Source organism: Empidonax traillii, unplaced genomic scaffold (assembly GCF_003031625.1).
Source record: "Empidonax traillii isolate 1590-97213 ecotype Southwest subspecies unplaced genomic scaffold, ASM303162v1 scaffold99:size1466351, whole genome shotgun sequence".
Taxonomy (NCBI): domain Eukaryota; kingdom Metazoa; phylum Chordata; class Aves; order Passeriformes; family Tyrannidae; genus Empidonax; species Empidonax traillii.
Window position 1 is genome coordinate 1,142,527 of NW_020955292.1, and position 23,349 is coordinate 1,165,875.

At 46.8% G+C, this 23,349-nt stretch overlaps 1 protein-coding gene across 6 annotated transcripts in view; it reads left to right on the plus strand.

Moving 5' to 3' along the window:
* Positions 1 to 49: 49 nt before the first annotated feature.
* Positions 50 to 23,349, plus strand: part of SFI1 (SFI1 centrin binding protein) — a 28,139-nt gene continuing 4,839 nt past the window's right edge. The window contains exons 1-29 of one of the 6 annotated variants that reach the window (XM_027881980.1): positions 50 to 123; positions 2,456 to 2,539; positions 4,153 to 4,335; positions 5,312 to 5,383; positions 7,517 to 7,624; positions 7,906 to 8,000; positions 9,389 to 9,506; positions 10,127 to 10,229; positions 10,555 to 10,711; positions 11,318 to 11,479; positions 11,924 to 11,994; positions 12,379 to 12,471; positions 12,851 to 12,948; positions 13,348 to 13,429; positions 14,202 to 14,380; positions 14,619 to 14,694; positions 15,644 to 15,739; positions 16,142 to 16,218; positions 16,691 to 16,793; positions 17,280 to 17,372; positions 17,965 to 18,129; positions 18,540 to 18,614; positions 18,895 to 18,969; positions 19,331 to 19,507; positions 20,335 to 20,468; positions 21,403 to 21,498; positions 21,674 to 21,935; positions 22,363 to 22,510; positions 23,199 to 23,322. In XM_027881980.1, the coding sequence (XP_027737781.1) occupies positions 2,520 to 2,539; positions 4,153 to 4,335; positions 5,312 to 5,383; positions 7,517 to 7,624; positions 7,906 to 8,000; positions 9,389 to 9,506; positions 10,127 to 10,229; positions 10,555 to 10,711; positions 11,318 to 11,479; positions 11,924 to 11,994; positions 12,379 to 12,471; positions 12,851 to 12,948; positions 13,348 to 13,429; positions 14,202 to 14,380; positions 14,619 to 14,694; positions 15,644 to 15,739; positions 16,142 to 16,218; positions 16,691 to 16,793; positions 17,280 to 17,372; positions 17,965 to 18,129; positions 18,540 to 18,614; positions 18,895 to 18,969; positions 19,331 to 19,507; positions 20,335 to 20,468; positions 21,403 to 21,498; positions 21,674 to 21,935; positions 22,363 to 22,510; positions 23,199 to 23,322 (3,242 nt within the window). In that variant the 5' untranslated portion in view covers positions 50 to 123; positions 2,456 to 2,519. Of the gene's footprint in view, positions 124 to 2,361; positions 2,540 to 4,152; positions 4,336 to 5,311; positions 5,384 to 7,516; positions 7,625 to 7,905; positions 8,001 to 9,388; positions 9,507 to 10,126; positions 10,230 to 10,554; positions 10,712 to 11,317; positions 11,480 to 11,923; positions 11,995 to 12,378; positions 12,472 to 12,850; positions 12,949 to 13,347; positions 13,430 to 14,201; positions 14,381 to 14,618; positions 14,695 to 15,643; positions 15,740 to 16,141; positions 16,219 to 16,690; positions 16,794 to 17,279; positions 17,373 to 17,964; positions 18,130 to 18,539; positions 18,615 to 18,894; positions 18,970 to 19,330; positions 19,508 to 20,328; positions 20,469 to 21,402; positions 21,499 to 21,673; positions 21,936 to 22,362; positions 22,511 to 23,198; positions 23,323 to 23,349 lie in introns of those variants that run through there. The other 5 variants (XM_027881984.1, XM_027881985.1, XM_027881982.1 and 2 more) reach the window with 5 other exon arrangements.

The window sequence follows — 23,349 nt, forward strand, 5'->3', positions numbered from 1 at the left end:
CCGGGGGCTCCCCCGCCCGGCGCCTGAGCGGGGAGCGGGCGGGAAACGCCGCGGCCCCCTCAGGGAGCCCCCGCCGCGGGCCGGCCGCGGCACCGGCGGCTCACCTCGAGAGCGGCGCGGCGGGTGAGGAGCGGCGCGGGGCGCGGCGAGGGCCCGCAGGCAGTCTGGGCGGGCAGCCCTGCGGGGCGGGTGGCCGGAGGGGCGCGGGGAGAGCCGTGTGGTTAGCGGCGGCACCGGACGGTCCCGATCCCTGTCCCTGTCCCCGATCCCATCTTGGGCCCCGTCCCCGATCCCATCTTGGGCCCCGTCCCCGATCCCATCTTGGGCCCCGTCCCTGATCCCAGCCCGGTCCCGTCCCCCTCAGGAGCGGGGGAAGCGGCGGGGCGCACGCGGCCCCTCACGGCGCTGGCGGGCGGGCGGTGACAGCGCTCTCCGCGCGGGCTCGGGGCCTCCCCGGCACTGCTCTGCTGTCCCGCCGTGCCCGCGGGTGACAGGGCCGGTCAGCCCGAGCCCGCACCCTGCCCAGCCCGGCCCGGCGCTCCCAACCAGCCGTTACCCGTCCCTGCCGGGTGCGGGTGTGGCGATCCCGGGGACAGCGGGACGGAGTCTGGTGCAGTGAGCGGGGCAGCTGATCCGGAGGCACCGGACAAAGATTTTAGTGATTAGCAGTGAGGACCAGACATTGTTCTCAACATGACTTTAGGGAATTTACTGAGCAGGATCGCCGGCTCCGTGTGTCCGCGGCTCTGCCCGCAGCATCCCCACGACTGCGGCCACAGAGCCCAGGGGGGAACCAGAGCTTCCCCGAACACCTTGGGCACAGAGGTCTGTGTATGAGAAAGGAATTTCATGTAGGATCTGGTGAAGAAAGTGTTTTCGTCCCAGATCTTTCAAGAAAGTTAAATAGCATCATTAAAAGCTGTAAAGAACGAGACGGAAATAAACAAGAAATAAATATTTCTCACTTTTTTTTTCTTCCACGACAAAGTGCTGCATTTTAAATGAGACAGCACTGCAACAATTGCCTAGTCTCCCCGGGCCAGCTTGCTTTACAAACAAACACACAGCGAGACTCGATAGCAACCAGCGGGCCGCCAGCCTGTGGCTGAGTGGTTGTTATGAGATGCTGTGGGATTTAAGAGGTCCTGAGCCGTGTGGTGTTCCACTGTTCACGTGGCTGTTATGAGCTGGATCGCTGCTCAGCTGGCTCCCGAGGGCATACCTGCCGCGGGTGCTGGACGCTGGACGCTCCCAGCAGGAAAGCCCGGTGGCACAGAAATGTCGGGACTCTGTTTTTAGCTCACGAGTGCCCGCGGCAGGTTCCCCAGCCCGGGCTCGCTCCGTCCCGGCGCTCGGTAAATCCCGGGCGCTCCGGGGCTGTTCGCGCTCCACCCGCCGCCAGGGGGCGCCGCGGCGCCTTCGCCCGGCTGAGGGCGGGGAGCGCCCGCCCCTCACGGCGGGGCCGCCTCGGGCTCCTCCCGCTCCTCCAGCTCCTCCCGCTCCGGTACCCCTGGGAAGCGGCTCGGAGTTTCGGTTGCTGCTCCGCGGCTCCGTGTGCCGGTCCCGCCTCCGCTGGTCCCGCGGTCCGTAGCGCCCTCAGCGGGGCGGGGAGCGGGAGCCGCGGCCTCGGCCCCTCATGGGGGCAGGGGGGGCTGCGGAGCAGCGTTGTGTGGGTGTCGAGTGTTTGGCACAAAAATTCAAGATGTGATTATCTGCTGAAAGGAATTTTGTGGAGAAAAACCGCAGAGAAATTTTGTGGGGGTTTTGGTTTTTTTTTTTTTTTTGTTTTTGTTTGGTTGATTGGTTTGTTGAATGTTTGTTTGGGGGAGTTAGGTTTTGTTTGTTTTGGTTTGGATTCTGTTTGGCTTTCTTTCTGTCACACCCTAAGCCAGGCTTATAGAAATACTTCTTGAAGTCTCACACTTACAAGGAGATGCCTGTCCGTAAGCCCAGGTGCTTTCCCAGCCTCTGAATCCCCTCGAGGTCTTTGGAAGGCACAGGGTTCTGTGCACACAGAATTTGTTGCTGGAATTCATTGTTTTCGTAATTTCTGTGTACTTGTGAAGGAAAGAAGCTTAGTATTAAAAAAAAAATAATTGGAAAGGAGTCCATTTGGTTAGCTCCTGATCGTGTCACCCTTGGTTATTAAATTGTTTTTAATTAGGGGAACATAGCTTGGAGTCATCCTCTTATAGCACTTTTCTAGCAGATCTTTGTTTAGGTGGGCACAGTTGTTGCCTTAGGATTCAAAGGGTTGTAACTTCCTCACCATTAGATTTTGTCAGCACAGCTCAGGGCAGCGAGGCTGGGAGACACACACTTTGCATGTTGTGTTGTGCTGTTTGTGTGCTGGTCACCTGAGTGGAATTCATGTCTTTAAGATATTGCATTTAGCACAGATCCATTTGATAGATTCATCACAAATAACAGGCACCAATTTATGCTTTGTCCTAAGCTGAGGGACAGCATAGCAGAACAGAGAGGGAATTTGTGCACTGCAGGCTTGGAACCACAGTGAAATGGAGAAAGTCAGGAGCAGGTAAGCAGTAAGAAGAAGCTACCCTGTTAAAAGACCTCAGCTGTAATTTATTTTTATTTTAATTTATGGTATCTTAGGCTTTCCATACGACAGAAGAAAGTTAAGGTGTTCTCACAGGGAGCCTTAGTGGTCTCTGTGGAATGCTTGCCTAAAAGCAAAATGAAGAGAACAACAAGCACCCCACTCCCAAACCCATCATGGAACACAACTTTGTGGGGGTTTAAATTATCACAACATTTAAACATAAAAATAATGTTCTTGAGCTTGAGGTATTAGCCTGGGACACATTTGGTTGTTGGTCCAACCACAGATTAACCCATGGTATCAGCTCTCTTATTCTTCCCATGCTTTCATTTCAAACTTCACAAGGGAGAAATGATCCATCTCTTATTTTATTTTTCATAGTTGCCGTAAATTCTCATGGGTGCAGGCCATCATCAGTAAATATGTGCAGCACCTGCAGTGTTTCAAATTTAGGAAAATCCTTAGATTTTCACATGCCTTAGACTTTAATACAAAACTTGTGCATGTTTTACCCAAGCTTGATTTGTTTTTTTGAACTCCTTTGTGTGACGTTGCCATCGCGTATGGTCAGACCAGGTTTGCCTTTGGAACAGATTAAATAGTTTTAAAGGGAGTTGGTCCTAACAGATGTGCAGGAACCCCGTGCTTATTTAGCTGAACTTCTCCAACTTGCATTGTTCCCACCACTCTGTGAAACCAACATTTTTTTCTGGTTGCAGCCGTGTTTTCCCCAGCTCAGTTCAGGTGATTATTGGGGTGACATTTCAGACTACCCTCTTCTGTTGCCTCTTCTGGAGCTCAAGGATGTGTTGGTGGTTCTAATGTGCAAATTCTCAGGGTGGTGGCAGCATTTGTTTCGGGAAGGAAGCTTCAATGCAACTGGTTCAGCAAGTTTTATCTGGTTAGGGGTGGTTTTTTTATCCTTGTTTTTAGAAAATTACCGAGACAAAATACTTAGAATTCATGAGAACATACGTGTTATTTTTTGGGATTTTACATGTGAAAGCAAACTGTGTGGTGGAAAAATATGTCTAATTTTGTTTTTTAATGATGAATATGTAAAACAGGAAGACATTTTTAGGGTTTTTTTTAAGGAGAAACATACTTAGTTAAGATATGAGTGAAACTAGGAAAAAGTTTCTTGTGAAAGAACATTTCATGTTAAACTGGAAAATTCTCACTTCAGTTCCCAAGTCCTCAAGAGAATCTCTCAGCAATAGATACGTTTGAGAATAAAAGGCAGAAAACCACATTCAAATCTTCTCTGTAAAAACACCTTGTGTGCACACAAATGGGAGTGGAAGCACAAATGCACTTTAGTACTTTTTCATTTCAGCTTTAGAGGAAAAAAGAATTGCCTGTGACATGATTGCAGTGAAATGTGTCTTTCTGCTGGTGCTGGGGAAACTTTAACATTGAAACTCCAGATAGTGAAAAACACCCGATAAAGAGACAATAAATATTTTAGCGTTTTGTAGCTGCTCTGTGGGTGACTGGATACCTTTGTTATAGATCAGTTTATTGAAATAATGCCATTTCTTTACCATTAGTGTGATTTTTACACAGAATATTTCCTCTTTCCTTTTAAGTTCAAAATCCCTGAAGATGCAGGAAATCCAACAACCACTTGGGCATCAAGTCCATCGTGCAAGTGGCCAATCTGTTGCTCCCCACTCTGCCAGACAGGAATTCCAGGACGGAGGCCGTGACAATCCCAGTCCAATTGGGTGTGCCCAGAATCAAAGAAGGTGGTTAAAGAGATTCCGGACCAGGTGATAAGTACAAAATGTATTTTTTCGCTGCACAGGGCTACGGAAGTCTGGTTTTAGTAGTCCCAGTGCAGGCTGAGGCAGAAGTTTTTGCACTTGGCCGTGCCAGACAGTTTTGAAGATGTCTTGTGGTAACTTGAGGACAAGCATTGGCACAGTCTTTCCCATTTATTTTATTTTCTAATGCAACATTAAAAAAGGCTGTTTAACAGTATTCTGTGACACATTGCCAGGTGTAATGGTTTCCTCTTGCTCTCTTTTAGTGTTTTTTTACTTCTTTTGTTTGTTGAAAGAATCTTGACCAAGGTGGGATGTAATTGTTTTCGAGATTAAAGCTTGTTATTTGTTGAGCAACTGGAGCTGCTGAAAGAGGGAGGCCCCTTTCACGGCTGTGCTTTAATTAACTCGGGAAGCCTTCGGTGCTGATTGGGGCCCTCCGTGTGCCAATTAACTCCTAAATCCACCGGAAAGAAAAGGAGGGAAGGTTACAGTGTCACAGCGACACATCAGTGAGCTGAGCCGGAGCTGGACAAGCCGAACTGCTGTGGGGGAGGTGGGAACAAGGAAGATCTGGTTTCAGGCAGGGCTAAACATTAAACTGGCTCGAGTATTCTGGACTCAGCTGGTTGACTTTGAGGGAAACGGTGATGTTAACACTTCTAAAGCACAGAAAGGCCCTCAGTTAGGCAGCACCCTGCTCAGTGGTGCCACTGGGTGTAGGTGGGAAACATTTTGGCTACCTGGCTTTCCTAAAGTATGTCCCCTTTGAAGCCTTGCAGTGATGCTGGGGCCTCTGTTTGTGGCTGATGAATTGTTCTGTCACAGGTATTAATTCCAGGGTGTAAATATTTCATATATGCATTGATCCCTGAAAACCAGACCCTCGGTTTTATTACTGAAACTAAAAGTTCCTATTTTTACTGCTGCTTGGGAATTTGCAGAGGAGTACAAAGACAACTAACCTCTCCTTATGTTCCAGACATCTAACAAAGAAATTCTTCTATCTGTGGGCAAAAATGACATTTGGACAAGTTCTCCCTTCCAAAGCCAGGTAGATAAAATTACACAACTCAAGGGTGGGTTTCCTTTGTTTTTTTTTAGATGACTTACTGGTAAACCACTGGGCTTAGAGAGTTCTACCTGCCAAGAAAGTATCTGGATATAGTTTGACATCACTTGGAGGTTTCCTTTAAGTACCCTTCTTGCTCTTGCTTTTTTTCTTTAACAGTCATGGTGAAACTTTACTAACTGAATTCACAGGAATTGTGGTGTGTCAATGAAGCTGAACTGTTTGTGCATATAAATGATGGGGTATGATTGTGATTCCTGCATTAAATTTGACCATTTCTCCAAGGTATGATGAGAGAGATCTGAAAATTCAGTTCATTTGGCCGTTTGCGCTGTTCTTAGTGTGCATTTTGGTGTCTGTCTGACGTGGAAATACCTGTGGCAGATAATCCCTTTCTGTTGTTAGTGTTGTGTGAGCTGCTGAAACCCAACGCTTTGATACTGTTTTCTTGGTTGGCTTTCATTTGCACGTTCATTCTTGCTTGACCACACCCTTGGGAACTGGAGCAGTTCCCAGTGGGAAGAGCTGCATTTGCTGCGTTTGGAATCAGATCAGGCCCTTTAGTGATTCAGTCTGATTGCACTGTATCAAATGTATTCTGGTTATGCCTTAGTTGGTAAATGGAAGTTGCCCTGTGAACCTCACCATCACTGATGTCCCATCTACTGCATTAGCACTACTCTGGCTGCCTATAAATTCAGGGCAATGATTATTTGATTTTTTTTTTTTTTTTTTAGAAGTGGAAATACATTTTATAAAGATCAGCAAGGAACATAAGCAACAATGAATTGCTTTTTTAGATTTAGAAATCCCTAGTTCTCCACAGCTTTCATTTGCAATGTTCTGTTAATGCACCAAGTCCCCCCAAAAATAACATATAGCTCATTTCTTCTTTATTTCTTTTTTTTTTCCCCTTTTCTGCTTGAGTGTTTGGAATGACTTAGCAACTTGGCTTGGGGTAGGTGGCTGTGAATTGCAACTTGTGAGAGGATTGGTATGTGTGCACTGAGGGACCTCTTGGTATTCTGGGCCTAATCCTGCTGTTATTACAGACACGACCAATCTCACAGAGCTGGTGGGATAGTTGTGATTTAAAGTGTGAGGTTGGGCTTGTGAGCTTTTTGTTTATTAGCTTGTATGTTCTCATGGGTCCTTCTGTTTACCTTCTCTCCATCAGAGATACAGAGAGGTGAGACATTTTTTGAAAGGATTCATATTCCAGTTGATGAGACTTTTAGGTTCTTAGGTTGCTGCTCAGGTCATCTTGACCACATGGAAAAGTTTTGGAATATTAGATTATGACCATTATTTGAGTTAGGTGAGCAGAATCCCAATGCCTGCATGCAGATCTTCCCATATTTGAATTTTTAGTTGTTCACAATTCAGTTGAAATGTGTCCCATCGCTTCTTCCCTGGCCAGGTGTGTGATAATAGAATCATAAAAGCAGAGACTGTTCTGCTGAGGTTAAAGAATTTGAAGGTCATATATGACTTGTGAGTCCATTTTGAGCGTGGCTCAGCATCCACTGGAAGGGGCAGGTACAGGAACAGATGAACAGCTTCATTTTTAGCACAGGTGATGTGCAACTGGCTGAAGGAGTTCCTGAGCCTATTTAGGTGCTCTTTGGGAAGATTTTAAATTTGCTGTTTCTGAAGCACAATGGAAACATCAAAGCATTATAAAATCTGATGTAGGTTTTGCATTTGTTTCTATATATAACATTTTTTGTATTAAAATAGCAAAGAACAAAATAACAAGGAAAATAAATGTATTGTTATTAACTATCCTGGTTGTTTGAGTAAAACACAGAACTGGGGATAAAATATGCAAGTTACTCGGGGGTCTAAAGTCAATTGGCAAGTTAACAACATCTGTCTTATTCCTTGCTTTTATGTGAGGTTTTTACAGTCAGTAAACTGGTTGATTCTTGTCATATTCACAGAGTCCTGGAATAAAGTGTCACAGTAGGGCAGTGGTTTTAAATGCAGTTAGATGTTGTTAGACTAACCAGGCCAGGCTGGAGAAGAGGTACTGTAATCTTCATTAAAAGTGATTTGTGGTCACTCTGGAAACCTGTGTGAAGTTCCCCGTGTCCAAATCTTTCAACTGTTTAGATCCTTTTATGAGCAGAAGATTCTTCAAAAGACTTTTGGCCGGTGGAAGGAGCGGTGGACAGTTTGCAGAGAGAGGCAGCTCAGCCTCAGAGCAGAGAACCACTACAGGTTTGTGAAATGACTTCCCTTTGGGGTGTGTGTGTGAGAGCTTTTCCTTGGGTTCTGAAAGAGTCAGTAATAGCAGTAAACAGTCACAGCCGTGCTACCTCCAGGCCAAGAGCAATGTCTTCATCGTCATATTCTTCTTACCCTTTGTTATTGCTGTTGTCTTAAGGATGAAGTCAAAACTCCCTTTTCAACATATCTTTAGAGTGCAACTGAACTTGAAAGAATCCTACTTGTGGTCATTGGTGGCTGTTTCACCACATGGCGCTGGTTTCATTTTCCAGGCGTTTCCTCTGTAGCTGGATACTGAAGGCCTGGAGAGCCTCTGTGTGCCAGCAGCGAGGGGAGAGGAACAAACACTGGATTGCAGAGTCTCACGGTAAGTCAAGTGAGGGTAACTGTCTTTATCTGGGGACATACTGAGGTGGGGGTTTCCAAGGGGAACATTCCCCCAGGATCTGTGTCCCTGTGCTCCCCAGGCCCTGGCAGGGCGGTGCTTCCAGGAGCAGATGGCTGGAGCTGGCAGGAGGATTCCCTGGGAGCACTATGGTGTAGCTACAGAGTAATTTAGGGATGCCACTGGATAAGCTTAAGGGCCTCTCCATCTGCTCTGGATGGCAGTGTTTGTTTCTGAGGGGGTGGTTTGGTTGGTTTTATCATCTGTTTGGTTTATTTTTTTTTAACTTAATAAGTGTTCAAATATGTTTTTGATGGAATGTATTATTGGAATTCTCTATCAGCTGTGGCTACAGACATTAGATAACTATTCCCTGTGGTATTAACTGCACTGATTTTACCTGAATTCACTGTTCCTTCCAGGCTGTGTCTTACAGTTGAAAAGAAGCCCAAGCTTTTGAAGTGCCCCGGTCTCATTGTGTAGATTCTTTGCTCTGCAATGGATTTGTTTTGGAGCTGTATTGGTTCCAATAGTTTTGTTCTGAGCTGATTTTCAAAATAAATTACCTGGTCTCCTTGCACAAGGATGTAGCCTCAGACTATCAGAGAGCCATTTAGAATTCCTTTCTCACTGAGTGAGGCCCGAGTATTTCCAGCAGAAGCTGTGTGTTACTTAGTCATAAATAGAGAAAAATGACCTGGTATAAGGTAGGTTAATGTTTGATTCACAAGGAAATCTTAAAAAAAAAGTTTGAGGTTTTTTTTTTTCATGTGTAAATGTGAAGGGGCATAGAATCAATGATGTTTTCTTCTGACAACTTTGCTTCAATAGCATCAGTTCTGACCAGCCAGGCTACTGTGAGGAGAAAGTGCAGCCACTGCATAAAGTGGTAAATGGAATTTGTGACACCACTTCTGTTTTTAGCTGCATGACCAGCCTGCTAAATAAACTTGGCTTGTTTCTGGTTGATTTCTCTGCTTGTACTAGATGGTAACTCCTGAAAAGCTACTGATGAACCTGATGAACTTCTTTTTTTTTGAAAATGAACTAAAGAAAATCCCGTAATTCTTACCCACTAAGGTCATTAGTGAGCATTGTTACACATTATAGACCCTGTAAGCGCTGAAGACAAAGCAGTGCCATTGTCTGATCGTTCACGCTGCTCTGAACCGGTGGGTGATGGTGCTGTCAGCGATTCTGGGACTGGGCAGTGTGACACCCTCGCCCAGGCTGAGCTTCCCTGTCATTTCAGGGCTTTCCACGAGGTGTCCCTGCAGGTTGAGGGGACAGGAGTCGAGGACAGCAGCTCAAACGTGCCAGGTTCCTGTGTGAAATTAAGCTGCTGTCATTTTGTTTGTTATTGTGCACAGCAAAGAAGCAAAAGCTGCTCAGGACCTGGCAGTGCTGGCTGGTTTATGTTGATGTTCAAAGGACAAAGCGTGGGCTGCAGGCTGTGGCACTGGCATTCAGGGAAAGAAGCTGTCTGCGGTAAGGATGGGATGGAAACAGGCAGAGAGGTGCTGACCACGAGGCCATGGCTCTTACCTGGGTTGTGTTACCTTTTCCTGCAGTGATTTTGTTCCATCTTCGATTGTTTTTAAAATGGTTTAATTTTTCTTTTTGGTGTGTGAGTTCTTCTGGCACACCCATAGACTGTGAATTGAAGAGACCTTCTAGCAGCCTTCAATAGCCAGCTGCAACCTACGGGAAGGCTGGAGAGGGACTTTTTGCAAAGGCACTCAGTGAGAGGACAGGAGGGAATGGCTTTAAGCTGAACAGGGTAGATCTAGATTAGATATTTGGAAGAAATTCTTTTCTGTGAGGGTGGGGAGGCCCTGGCACGGTTTGCCCAGAGAAACTGCGACTACCCCATCCCTGGAAGTGTTCCAGGCCAGGTTGACAGGGCTTGCAGCAACCTGGGCTAGTGGAAGGTGTCCCTGCCCGTGGTAGGGGAATGAGATGATGTTTAAGATCCCTTCCAACCCACACTGTTCTGTGAGTCTATGAAAAGGTTGTTTTTCATACCTTTCTTCAATGAGAAAAGGGTGATTTGTTGCCCAGAATTATGGCCCCTGTGTTTGATCCTGTCTGTAACGTTGTTTTGGCAGGGTTTCGTGGGCGGTGTGGAGAAGACAACACCACCAGAAATGCACTGGACATCAAATGAATATCGTGGCTCTGCAGCACTGGGCCCAGAGCCTGCAATTTCGAGTAAGTCCCAGGAGTTTCTTAAACTTCTCTAATGTTTTAAGTGGCACACATGTGAAAATGTCACAGATGAATAAAAATTAGGCCTTGTGTTAATTTACTTTGCCAACTGCAGTACTTATGGAGGAGTAGCGTATCAGGACATGAGCAAATGGAATGAAGCTGCATCAGGGCAAGTTCAGATTGCAAGTTCATTGCTCATGGCTTTCACCTTTTAGAACTTACATGGAATTTCCTATTGTCTGTGTGTTCTTCCTCTTCTCTTCTTTGTACTAGTTTCCTGATCTTGTTTTTTCTCCTTACTGCCCTCCCTCAATTCTTCTGTCAGGCTTGGTTGCAGTGGCGAGAGCTGTATTTGTACAGCCGGAACGAGAAGCAGAAGGAGACCAGGGCAGTGACTCACCATCAGCACTGGGAACTGAGGAGATGCCTGCGAGCATGGCTGGGATACTTAAACCTCCACAGAGTGAAGAAACGTCAGAATGGTGAGTGGGGATGGAAGGGCTCAGCCCCTTTGCTTAGGGCACACTGCTGGGGTTTTTTGTTCTAGGAGACACTGCTGTGTCTCTGCCCAGCAGATGATGAGATGCAGCTTAGGCTGCACACTGTGACAGGCCTGGCTGGCAGAGGTTGTGCACTGAACCACAGGGAAGATCACCTGCCTTCCATGTGATTGAAGAGGAAATGCTTTGCTGTTCCCTCAATGGAAACTTGCACATTGTGTATTATATTCTAACTGGGGTACCTGTGGGAAGGATGTATTCAGGATTTTGAGCATTCTGTGGATTTTCTTGATAATCAGACAAATCAAAACTCCTGCAGGATGGTAAAGGTTATTACACCAGTTCTTTTGTTTCTTCCCTTGGAGTCACTGAAATGAGTTTGGATGTTTGTGTGAATTGCCTTTGGGTTGGTGGTAGTGGAGAAGAACCCAGCTTGGATAACTAGGAGCTAGTGCTGGGACTATGGTGAAATGTGAGCAAGCTTGTGTGTACTGAACTTCAGAACCAGTGGCTCAGATGCCATGATCTTCCTGACACAAAAGAGCCCGGGACAGAACAAGGCAGGGGTAATTTGTGTTTGTTTACCAGAGCTGGCCCAGGAGCTTCACCGGAGCCGGACACTCCGGCGCTGTTTCTCCAACTGGCAGAAGTTGTTGGAGTGCAAGAGAAGAATTTGTGCTCACCAAAGGGACTTGGAAAAACAAGCAGCAAGGATTGCCTTGTGGAGAGTCTTTGCACGCTGGAAGCATTGTATCCCGTCTGTCTTTACCCCTAGCACGGACAGGTTAAAAGCATTCCCGTGGGGGAAAGATCCAGTTAATAAGCAGGAATGTTGGGCAGCAGCGTGGGTGACAACAAACATGTTATCATTGGAGAGATGCGTGTAATGCCATACTAACAATTAATTAACCTGCTGCAATTACAGGATGTTAGCATGTTGACACCTGAGAGCCTGCAGAAGATAATTTACGGTTGTGCAGGAATTCCTTAACAGTGAATCAGAAATCCATTGTGATAAGCCATCAAAATCAAAAAAAAACCCTGACTTTAGTCAAAACTTCTGCTGATAACAGTGCTGGAAATTCAAATATTGCAGCAAATTTAGATGGAGATGTAGTGCCCCTCTGTGGGAGAAGGTTGTGTGTGTGTTGGGATGGATGTCTCTGTGTAAAAGGTCCTTTAACTCAGTGACAGATGTTGTGCTGTGTGTGGAAGAGTCTCAGCAGTGTGAGCTGGCTGAAGAGCACTACAGACATCACCTGTTGGTAAGAGCACTGTCGGGTGTCAGGTGGCAGGGGCTGTGGGGACTGTCCCTGGAATGCTGACAGTGGTGTGGGGGTGTTCAGTGGGAGATGCCGTAGCAAGTTTGGATTGGACATCAGGTTTCTAAATTTCAGCTGTTCTGGAATCTACCAGTTAAATACAAATGGGGAAACTGTGCTACTCTCCAGAACAATTATTCTTCCAGCTGGGAAACTGGAGAAGTGACAGTTTGTGAGAGGAAATGGATGCCTTGCTTTGATGAGAAGTTCATGAATCCTGGCTATTGCAAGGACTAGCATCAAGCACGTTGTCTGTAAGGAGCAGCCAGCTCTAAACTTCCCTGATTTGGATTACATAAAAGTTGTGTCTGTTTCTGGCTGTTACAGAAACTTGGCTTCAAGGGGCTTTGGCAGAATGTGGTGAACACTCGTCTTCAGAGAATGAGGAAAAACCTGGCACACCGTCAGCACCAAGTCACAGTGAGTTTGACTCTTGTTCTTGGGTTAGTTTTTCTTGAGCTGTCCCCTCAACTTCCACTTTCACCTACAAAGTACTTTTTCATTACAGCAGTGGCTTTGTTCCTAAATACTGATAACCACAGAAAATCTCCTGTGTAAGTCAACTGCCACTCTTAGATACATTAATGCAGTTTTCTGTTTCCTTACGTTTATGTTGATTTTTTTCTTTTACCAGAAAAATTCACAGCAGGTTATTGAGCAGGTTTGGGATGTGAAGCAGTGCAGGAGGCAACCACTGCAGTATGCAGTTTCAGTAGAACTTTAATAATGGATTTCTCTGCATTCTTCTCCTCCCTTGACATCTATGGGGTTTTTTTGTGTCTATCTTGTTTTCTTTCAGGTGCTGCAGAAGTTCTGGAACCGCTGGAAGAGCCGTTTGGAAGAGAAGGAGGAGCAGCAGCATCAGGCCTTAACATCAGTGGCTTGTGTCCGTTACAGGTACCCAGAGAAATATTAATACAAACTTGTACAAATGTGGAGCTTGTGGGCCTTTGGTTCTCCTTTAAAGTCTGGTGATACTTTGGGAACATGACCATCTTGATGCCAATTGCTCTGATATTTTCTATGAGTACTGAACAATTTACATCTCCTGCTTCTCTGTGGATTGTGAGAGAGAGATTGATTAAGCCAAGCTCTGAGGCTTGTTTGGATTTCAGAGCTGGACTATATCAGAGTAATGATCTATCTGCTGCCTCGTTTCTAAAGAAGGCTTGCATGATTTGAAAAACCAAGTAACTGCTTAAGCTGTAGATGGGTTGGCTGTTTGACTTCCATACAGTCAGTGTGTATTCTGAAGGAATTCTCCCCTGTGCTGACATTGTCCCTTTTTGCCTGCAGGAGGGCGTTGATGAGATGGGCGTTTGACACGTGGCTGCTGAAGGCCTGCAAGCTGCAGGAGGATCGAAGAGGGGAGGAGAGGGTAAATGTAACTCTCTTACCTGCCCTTGCTTAGGAAATAGAGGGGATGATTTCTTACTCCCTGTCTGTGAACGTGAGTTAGCATGAGATGGACTTGGGTGTTGTAAATTCCCTGTTCCCTGGTGGGAGATCAAGTCAGGGGAAACTCTCACACTGTCATTTTCATAGTTACTTCACTGAAACAATAATAATAATTAAAGGACCAACCCCAGCCTATTTAAGAAGTCCAGGGTTGTACTGACAAATTAGTTGCTTCTAGGTAGGTGTCCATAAAGTTGCTTGAGGAGTCCTTCATTTCCTAAGATGTGTGTATATATATATGTATATATGTAATCCTGGAGCCTTTATATGTAGAGCCACTGCCTCTTTTTTTGTGGTCTGTTACACAACTCCAAGGTTTTGGTAGTGTGGGTGACCTTGTGCAGATATGGCTGACTCTTGCTGGTGGGAGATTATCAGCTCTTGTGAATTCAGCAGGACTGGTTTCTGGGGCTTATCGGTTCTCGGAGCCCTTCACATGCCACTTGCCAATTTGTAATTTTCCCCTCTTTGCTCTGCTGGTCTCTGGTGACAGTTCCTCCCTCCACATGCACACAGGGACCTGCAGAACATGTTACATAACCTCACAGCAAAGGGCCTTTGGTGTGTCCATTGCTGTTCAGCCTGAGGAGAGGAAAACAGCACTGGGCAGTTCTGTGCTGTCATCTTTAAGGATTTTCTCTGTTTGTAGGTGCCCTGTGTCAGGTGTTCATTGCCGCCTTCCTTCCCCTTAGGCTAGGTGTCATTTTGAAAGGCGACTGCTGCTCTGTTTCTGGTGCTCCTGGCGCAGAAGAACAGCGGCACGTTTGGAGGAGCACGAGGCCTTGGCTCGTGCCAGGGATCACTACAGGAACCTCCTGCAGCTGAAGGCCTTCTGCCTCTGGAAGCAAAGTACTCAGGAGAGAAAAAAAGAGTAAGAAGAGGTTTTTTTTAAAAGGGGGAGTGGTTTGGATTGGCCCTGCGTTGGCCTACTGAGGACAAACAACATTTAATTCACAATGATGCCGACTCCTCATTTGTGCTTTGGAGCCTACTAGTTTGTGTTTCAGTAAATGACTTACTGAAAATAACAAATGTGGACTCAGCTCTGTGCTAGAAGGGTTCAGTAACGTGGATTGCATTGAAGGAGAAATAATTATTTTTCTTTATAGGAGGCTCAAGGAGATGCAAGCCTTAAGATTTCACTGTTCAAAGTGTCTGCAGAAGACTTGGAACAAGTGGAGGGAGGTGAGAGAGTTAAGAGATGGGGAAGAATTCTTTATTATGGTCAGATTGCTTGTACCCATATGGCTAGAAATTAAATTATTTATTTAAACACTAGTCAGTCCTAGGCTGTCCTGTTCCAGGTGGGTAAAACTAGTTCAGTGTGGGTGGAACAGTAGAGGGAGGGGAGGGAGCTCTTTGACTTCTTGTTCATGTGTCTAGATGTGGTGAGGATGGGATTATAGTTTAGATGCACCTGAGAATGTAACCAGAGTCAGGTGATGAAATTGTCCCTACCCAGTACTCTGTGTGTCCTCAAAACTTCAGGTTGGACGTTTGCAGCCAGGCCTTTGTGTGTGGCCTGTAGCTCTGTGCAGGTTGTAGCAGACCCTGTCCCAGGGTACTTTTATGCTGGGCCTTTCCCTTACCACGATGTACCAGGTGTGCCCTGCAGCGTGTTGTGAGAATCTGTGAGAAATGTTACAGTTGGCACTTGTGTGTTGGTGCAGACCTGTTAACTTCAGTGACCTGAATCAGTCTGCAAGAGGATTCCTACAAAGGGCAGGAATAAAACCCACCTCAACTAGACCTTTTGTAGGAATAGCAGAGTGCAGCACCAATTTGTGTGACAACCTCTCAGAGCAGGATAAAGAATTGATGTTTCCCCAGAGACTGAGAATGGTGCCTTTCCTTCTTCCCTCTGCCACTGCCTGTTTTCCTTCCTTCATGTGTAAGCATCTTCTGGGTTTTTTCCCCCTTCATAAAGGGGAGGTTTAGGTTTGATATTAGAAAGAAGTTCTTTTCAGAGAGAGTGATCAGGCATTGGAATGGCCTGCCCAGAGAGGTGGTGGATTCACAGTCCCTGGAGGTTTTTAAGACGAGGCTGGATGTGGCGCTGAGTGCCATGATCTGGTAATCACAGTGGGTTGGATCAAGGATTGGACTTGATGATTAATTCTATGATTCCTTGCAGTATGTGGGACATCAGCGTGACAAGTGGAGGAAGTTGGTGCGAGCAGATCTGCACTATCGACAGACACTGCTGGGCAAGACCTTGGCAGCCTGGAAGGTAGGAGGGAATGTCCCTTTCTGTTGTCTGGCTGTGCTTAAGTGTTGCAGTGAGAGCTGAAGAGCTGCCCCACTGCTTCACTCCAGGCACCAGGTGAGGAAGGTGGAATGCAGGCTGTTGTAGGTAGGGCTGTGTAAGTTCTGGCACTGCTCTGTGGAGCACACCCAGTGTCATCTCGTGGCTCTGGTGAAGGGTGTATCACAGGGAGCAGGAACTAGGCTGTGTTCACTGCTTGTCACGGAAAAGCAGCATCTGATTTCAGTGGCTCCAAGTATTTTTTTTTCTCCACTGTTACTCTTCTGAGCTGCTACTTAGAGATTCCAGATGTCTCCTCTCCTCAGAGGTGTTAACAGTTGAGGGAAATTTACCTCTCAATGCTTTTTTTTTTTTTTTTTTTTTCAGAGTTACCAACAAAATGTCCAGTGTGTCCTGTACCGAGTAGCTGCAAAGGAGGAGGAGCACACCAGGCTGCTGCTGGGGTGAGCCTTTCCTTGGGCAGCCTGGGGGAAGGGACTGCCCTGCAGGCAAATTCACCACTTTCTTTCACTGCCACCTGTGTAACTTTTCCAGTGTTCAGTGCTGGGGGTTGACTCTGCCATGCTTTAGTAGAAGATGTAGAGGCTGTCTGCCATTAGTGAGGAGAGTGATTAAAGAGATTACCACACTGCACTGGTTGCAGTTACTTTAGTTTTAATTACCTTATTTTTTTTAATGCTATGAAACTTGAGTCCCTTGCAGAGCCTGACTGGCTGAGCTCTGGATTTCAGAGAGTTGTGTTTTGCACTGCCTTCTCTTCAGCAGAGACCTGAACGGGCACAAGGTGATTTGCATGACTGAGTTTATAGAGGCAGCTGGTTTTGGTTCCCTTGTGAGTAGGAAGGTGCCAAATAAACAAGTGAGAATCATTCTTAATGTTTGGTTTTACATTTTTTGGTGTATTTTTGCCTTCAGGCAGCTGCTGTGTACGTGGAGAGAAAATGCCCTTGCTCTCATACAGGAAACCAAGGCAACAGCTCAGGCAGATGAGCACTGCAGGAGGGCAGTGCTGTCAAAGGTAGGGTGTGCACAGCAGCTGCCCAGGGGTCAGTACAGGTGCTGGTTCAGGGCAGGCGTCAGGTAATGCAATTAGAACAACCAAAAACTTGATCTGAGAGTCACTACTAAGAAAGGTCTAAAAACTGAGAGCCTCATCTTGTTTTTACAGTTGTCTCTGAAACTTGAGAGCCCACAGTTTTTCCTCTTCCTTTTTTTCTCCTCATTTCTTAGCAGGAAGGGGAAACCAGTCTGATGTAGCATAATAATACTGGTGAGGTGGAGCAGGAAGGTGGGTGGATGGAAAAGAAGGATGCCTTGAAAAATGCCAGGGGGACCCTCTGAAGTACTGCTGTGTTTAATTTTTGGGAAATTTTCACTCTCTTGCTGAGCCTTATGTGGAAAATGAGATGGAAATGGTTGTGTTGGCAGCAGTGGGGAGTATTTTGCCTCCCCTTCCATTGCAGTGCCAGTGAGTGTCCCATCCCTGTTTGCATGGTGTGTTTAGGTGTTGCTGCACTGGAGACACACGGCCTGGCTGCGAGCGCGTCACCGCCAGGAGAAGGTGACAGCTGTGAGGGAAGCCAGAAAACATCTGGATGTAGGTGAGCTGATGGAGATACTGATCTCTCAAAACACCTCGTTTTCTGTGTATGGTCTGTTGTGTCATGTGGGCAGATGAAGTGACTGGATGGTCTGGTAACTTACAAAGGACATCCCCAGAGAATGGAGAATGACTTGGCACTCCTGTGATCTGCTGAAGGCGGCTGGTGTGGCTTTTGCTTCTCTGTTGGTTTCTTGTCTGTATAAGGGATGGTAACACTTCCTTCCTCAAAGCAATTTTCCCATTACTAATTTTGAGAAGCTCAGACACCTGTTTTGAGGGCAGTTCAATATTACTGCTTCAAGGCCCTCAAACTCTGCAAGCATTTTCATGGTACCAGCCACATTCTTGACATGAGGACTCTGAAGCACAGAGGGCAAATGTTTTCCTAAAGGTTATAAAGAATGTAAGTGGCAGCAGGGAGGACTTGCAAGTCACAGCTCACTTTTATTCCTTACAGTGAATTCTGTCAGTGCTGTGTGTTGTCCGTGTTCAGTATTGATGAAACAGTCTGCAAGAGCAGCTGATCACTTGATACTCTGAAATGAATAGTCTCCTTTTGGTACATGGGTTAATTTATCTTCTCCTGACAGTGCGTTTGCAGACCTTGTTTCTTCACTGGAGGCAGTTAACGAGGGAGTGTCTGATGCTGAGGGCTCAGCACCTCAGGGCAGTACAGCACCACCAGCAGCACCTGCTCCACAAGTACCTGGGGAAATGGAAAAATTATCATCAGCAGTGCCTTGAGAAAATGGTGAGAGGGATCAGCAGCCTCCCTAGCCTGTGGGAAGTGCCACGTGTGCCCTGGAGAGGGGAATGACAGTCTTGGCTGAGGAGCAGCGTGACAGCCTTATGTGCTGAGGAGGAAGGAACCTGCCTGTGTCTTGCCTGAAGAAACTGATAGAAGTAACAGACTTAACTAGAGATGACAAGCTGAGCTTGCCGTGGGTGGGACATTTACTGTGAATGAAATCCTGAAATCCTGGCTGGACTCAGATACCTGCAGATGGGTTACACTGTAGGGCATGTGGGTGTTGAGGGTGACCTCAGCAGAACAAAGGGAGGCTGATAAAGGCTGTTTGGTAGCTGTTCTGCTCTAGCAGCATTTGACTCAGATAAATGAGGTCTGCCTGCAAGTGACTCAGTGTTTTGGTTGCCTTGCAGCTGCTGCAGAGACTGGGAGATCACCTCATGACTCGCAGGCTTTGCTCTGCTGCCTTCTCTTGCTGGAAGGCCCGGGTAAGGAATTTCCCCCTGGGGAGATCCCTCGCTCCTTGCTAATCATTATCCATTCTTCTCTGTCATGTTCTGTTTACACAAGGACCAAAAAAAGTTTATTTAAACATTTTCAGGAGTTTCTGGTTCTACTAGCACGAGACACACCTTACCATAGACTGGGTGAACTGAGTAGGTTTCTCTGCTCTGGCTCTACCAGCATTTCCTCTTTGGTTGATGCTTTGGCTGGTGTGGGGTGTGTGAACTCCTAACCTGGTTGCTGTGCATTTTTTTTCCCTGACAGCTGTTGCAGCAACAGTGGGAGAAGCAGCAGACGGTGCAGGCACTGTGGCACTGGTCCCTGGCGGTGCAGAGGAAGGTGAGGGGTTTGTGGGGCAGGGGTTTACAGATGTGCAGATCAGGGACAGGTCTGACTGCAGTCAGCACGGTGCACACTGAGTATCTGCTTCCTGTCATCTTTGGGTTTCTGTACATTATTTTGGGATGCTGGAAAACTGTCCTTAAATTGTCTTAGCCCATTAAAAAATGAATATGTGTTTTACCCCATCCAGCCTCAGCTGACTGAAATCCCTGTCCCTTTGTCCTTGTGGAAGTGTCCTGTTGCAGTAGCTCTGTCTGTTCCTATCCTGTGGAACGGAGAGTGTTCTGTCTGCAGGGGGAGTCCCTGGCCTGGAATCTGTCTGGGTAACACTCCCAGCTCTCTCTCGTTCCTGTTGCAGGTATTTGATGCTTGGCTCACATTTGCCAAGGAGCAAAAGGAGAAGAAAGTTGGCATTGAAAAAGGCACAGGAGTTCACCACAGGGCTTCTCTGAGAGAAGGGGGAACCTGGGCCTTGAGAAACACTGGTGGCTTGAAACAGTTGCAGGATCAGCTCCATGCCCAGCACCAGCTGCAGGTGAGAGAGAGAAGTGTTTGCTCAGATACATCCAGAACTGGGCTGCTCTGGTCCCTGCTCTGTGTGGGGATGTGTTTGTGTATCTTGGAGCTCCACATCCCAGCTGTTGTTTGGATCCCACACACACCTTTGCCTGTGGTTCAGAGCATTTTATTCAGCTGAGACTGGAGCACTTCACACTCCTGTTGCTCACTGGGAACCTTCTTAATGGAACGATTTCAAAACCAACCAATTTCTGCCACAGACAATATTCCTGGATAAAACCTTTGCATGTGACATGGGTCTGGTCTCTAAATTCTGTGCCAGAATGAAGCATTAGAGGCTGCATCTGATCCTGCCTTAGCTTCAGCTCTGCTTGTACCTTCAAATGTGGGCTTATGTCCCTTCTGCCTTTGAGTATGAGCCCAGCCCTGTGTGTGCAAAGGAAGATAGGGATGCCTGTATTGATTGCTCTCTTCCTGCTCCTGGGCAGCCTTCCCAGCTCTGTTGCAGCTTTCCAAGACACCAGTTGTTCCATTTGCTACAATGTGCAGCTCGCCTTGCTGCAGAACTACCCGATCCTTCTTGCCTCAATGTTTCCACAGTAACCTCTTAATTTAGCTGCTCTGGCTGTGAGGTCATCAGAAATCTCAGTTCTTTCTGCAGTGTCCTTCTCCCTGGGGGATGTGGTGTTGCTCCTGCTCTCAGCCATCACATCTCTGCTGTTCTTTGTGTTACCAGGCAGCCCACAACCCTCCCCACTCCTGTACCGCTGTTCCACGCTGTGGAAACGGAAGGCTCTCTCCAAGAAAATAAATAAACCTTTTTCTTTTCTGCCACCTCTGAAGAAGCAGGTGACATCTAGGAGGCCTGATGTTAGCCCTGAGACAAGAGGACATGCAGCAGAGGAAGAGCCACGGCCTTCAAAATGCAGACATCTACCACTGCACCCTGCTGACGGGGGCTCAGTTGGCAGTGATCTGTGAGTGTAAACTTCTAGTGCCTCCCCCATTTCCCTGGCATATGTGTAGCTTTGCCTATATGTAGTCCATCTAAGTGTGTCTCATTTCTGTTTCCAAGTTTTCACACTGATGACTTAGTTTCATGCACTCTCCTTAACTCTTTCTCTGAGCCTGCATCGTGTGGCTGGTGGTGCAATTACAAAGAGCTGCTGTGAAATGCAAACATCAGCCCACACACAATGGAGGAATTTTTGACTTTATATTTGCATATCAGCAACAGGTAGAAGCAGCTCAGCTGCAGACCTTCACTATCTCAAGATACAGCTGAATTCATGGAGTGTTGGTCATTTGTCATAGGAACAGTTACACAGAGGAACAACTGAAAGATTGTTGTGGGACTGGCCATCAGCAGAGCTTATCTTGCCCAAGTGACCTAGAGCTGTCACTGAAGCTCCTGTTTTTTTCACTGAAGACATGCATAAGCTCTGATGAAGTGATAAACGTCAAGATCCTGGCTATATAGAAGCTGAACTTTCATCTTGCCCCTTTTCCCTGGGGAAGCTTTTTCTTAAAAAAATTCCTATTGATCACAGGGCAATTGCAAGGAGTAATCTTCCATGAAGCTTCTCAGCCCAGGACAGGAACCCTACAGGGAAACAAGATGGTAACTTCACGTTGCTTTAAGCTTGTCTGTGCTGCCAGAAGTGTTTCTGCCCTGGTCAGCTGTGTCCCTTCCACCACTCCCTGTGTGGGCACAGCCATTCCCACAGTGAACCAGATGGTCACATCAATACAGGAGGAAATTTAGTCTGTAGGAATTATTATTGCATGCAAGGGGAATGTTGCAGAGCAGGGATGGATGATGAAACACAACTGTTTGTTTAGCTGCAAGGGCAGATTATGCCAATTTAAAATAATCCCTAATCTGGAGCATTATTTTGTTTTTATTTTCAGAAATGCTATTCAACGAGCCAGCTTACCACCACGGAGGCCTGACTTCCTTCTGGAGTCTCTAGAAAGCCAGGAACTGCTGGAACCTCCTTTTGCTAGGTAGAAAATCTATTTTGAGAAGGAAAGAGGGTGACTTACAGTGGGCATGGTGAGGCAGCTGACTGGGGAGCTGTGTGCAAGGAGATTGCAAGATTCTCCCTTTATTCCCACTGACTGCAAAGGACAAGACCAACAGGTTGCACTGTGTAGTGACCTCATCCTTCTTCTTTTACAGGTCAGAGGTGTCCTTTCAGCAAACACCTGTGAATAAATGTTCTGCCCAGACTGGGACCTTACTGCAGACACCTCACCTGGAGGGCAGCACCTGTAAATGTTTGTCTCAGATGGGCAGTGCTGCTCATTCCCGTCCTGCTCTCCCACGTGCTGCTCTCCCCTCTCTCCCACTGTGGGCTCCAGGTGTGCCCCGTGCTGGGCAGGGCCCAGAGCTCTGCTCTCCTGCCTCTTTCATGCCCCAAATGACAGCTGGATCAGAGCAGGTGAGTGCACTGGGCTGCTGTCAACAGCCTGTTGCTTGTTGCTGTGTTTTTCTGTGGCTCTTCTGAGCTGCCCAGCTGGAGCTCAGAGCACTTACAGTTGGCCATCCAGATTTACAGGGATTTAGGGATAACTCACTTTAGGAGGAAAGGCTGTGTCTGAGAGGCTCAAAAACTTGGAATTCACTTTACCTGCAAGTCAGTGCTTGCATTTTAAACTCCCTTGTTCCACACAGAATGAGGGGGTTAATATTGATGTAATGTCTCTATGCTAGAAATGAAAGAGCCCATTTTTTAAGCTCTGCTTCTTCTGTGGCACTATATGAGAGGGGCTGAGTGACTGCAGGGGTTGTCTGAGTGGAGTAGGTCAGGTGCATCCTGCTTGTAGGGCTGAGGCAAGAAAACACCCAGTATCCTTCTGACCTTGCAGAGAGGAGGTCAGCCAGTGAGTCATCACCAAGGAGCCCATTCCCAAGGCTCCCAACAGAACTCTGCAGAGATGAAGTTTCAACCAAATTTGCAGCCACATCTGCTGTCACCTGAAGACTTGATGGGACAGTGGAGTCACCAAACTGCAGGTAGGTCCTCAGATCTGAACTGTAGCAGCTCTGCAGCCTCCTCTAACACATGCAAGACTGCAAGTCACCTCCCCAAAATGGACAGGAGACAAGGCAGTCTTGTATGACATCATCAAGAGGGAAAGGGTATCGGTGTTCCTTTTTGGGATGGTAATACAGTTGTGTGGATTCTGCTGAACCTGCTGTTCTAGGGATTGAAGGGTGGGAACTACTTAGGGTTGGTTTCTTTTAGCAAGAATGTGCTCAGTGCTGGGGCAGAATTTGCTTCAGGAGGGAAGAGTTCACCCAGGAAGGCTCTGAGAGCTCCCTGTGTGACACTGTGGGTGTGAAGGGTGTCTGAGACCCCTCACTGGGGTGTTTTTAATGACACGAGGGCATGACATTTCTGCTCTGCAGGACTAGACTTTAACTACCGAATTTCTTCTAGACTAGATATAAACCACTAAATCCTGAATAGACCACTTCTTACCTGGTGTATATTCAAACTGAACCTTCAGAGCTTGTGCTGCTCTCTCTGTACTGACCTATTGGGTGAACAGGTACATGTCACAGGGTCACAAACCGTGTAAGGACTCAGGAGGGTTCCATTTTTTCCTGCCTATTAAAAATGTTTCCTGATTCTTTGAAAAGAAGAAACAGTGGATGTCTGTTCTACTCCTATTGCTTGTGCTTTGTGTCTGCCGTTCAGCTGAAGGGGAGGAGAGGGAGCACAGTTCCAGAGAAGAAATGGAGTTGCAGAGAAAGGTGGAGGTTGAACTCCGACACATCCAGCAGCAGATGCAGTACTACTACAGCAGGAAGCTGGAGCTCATGTATGTTCAAAGGCCCTTTAGCCAGCC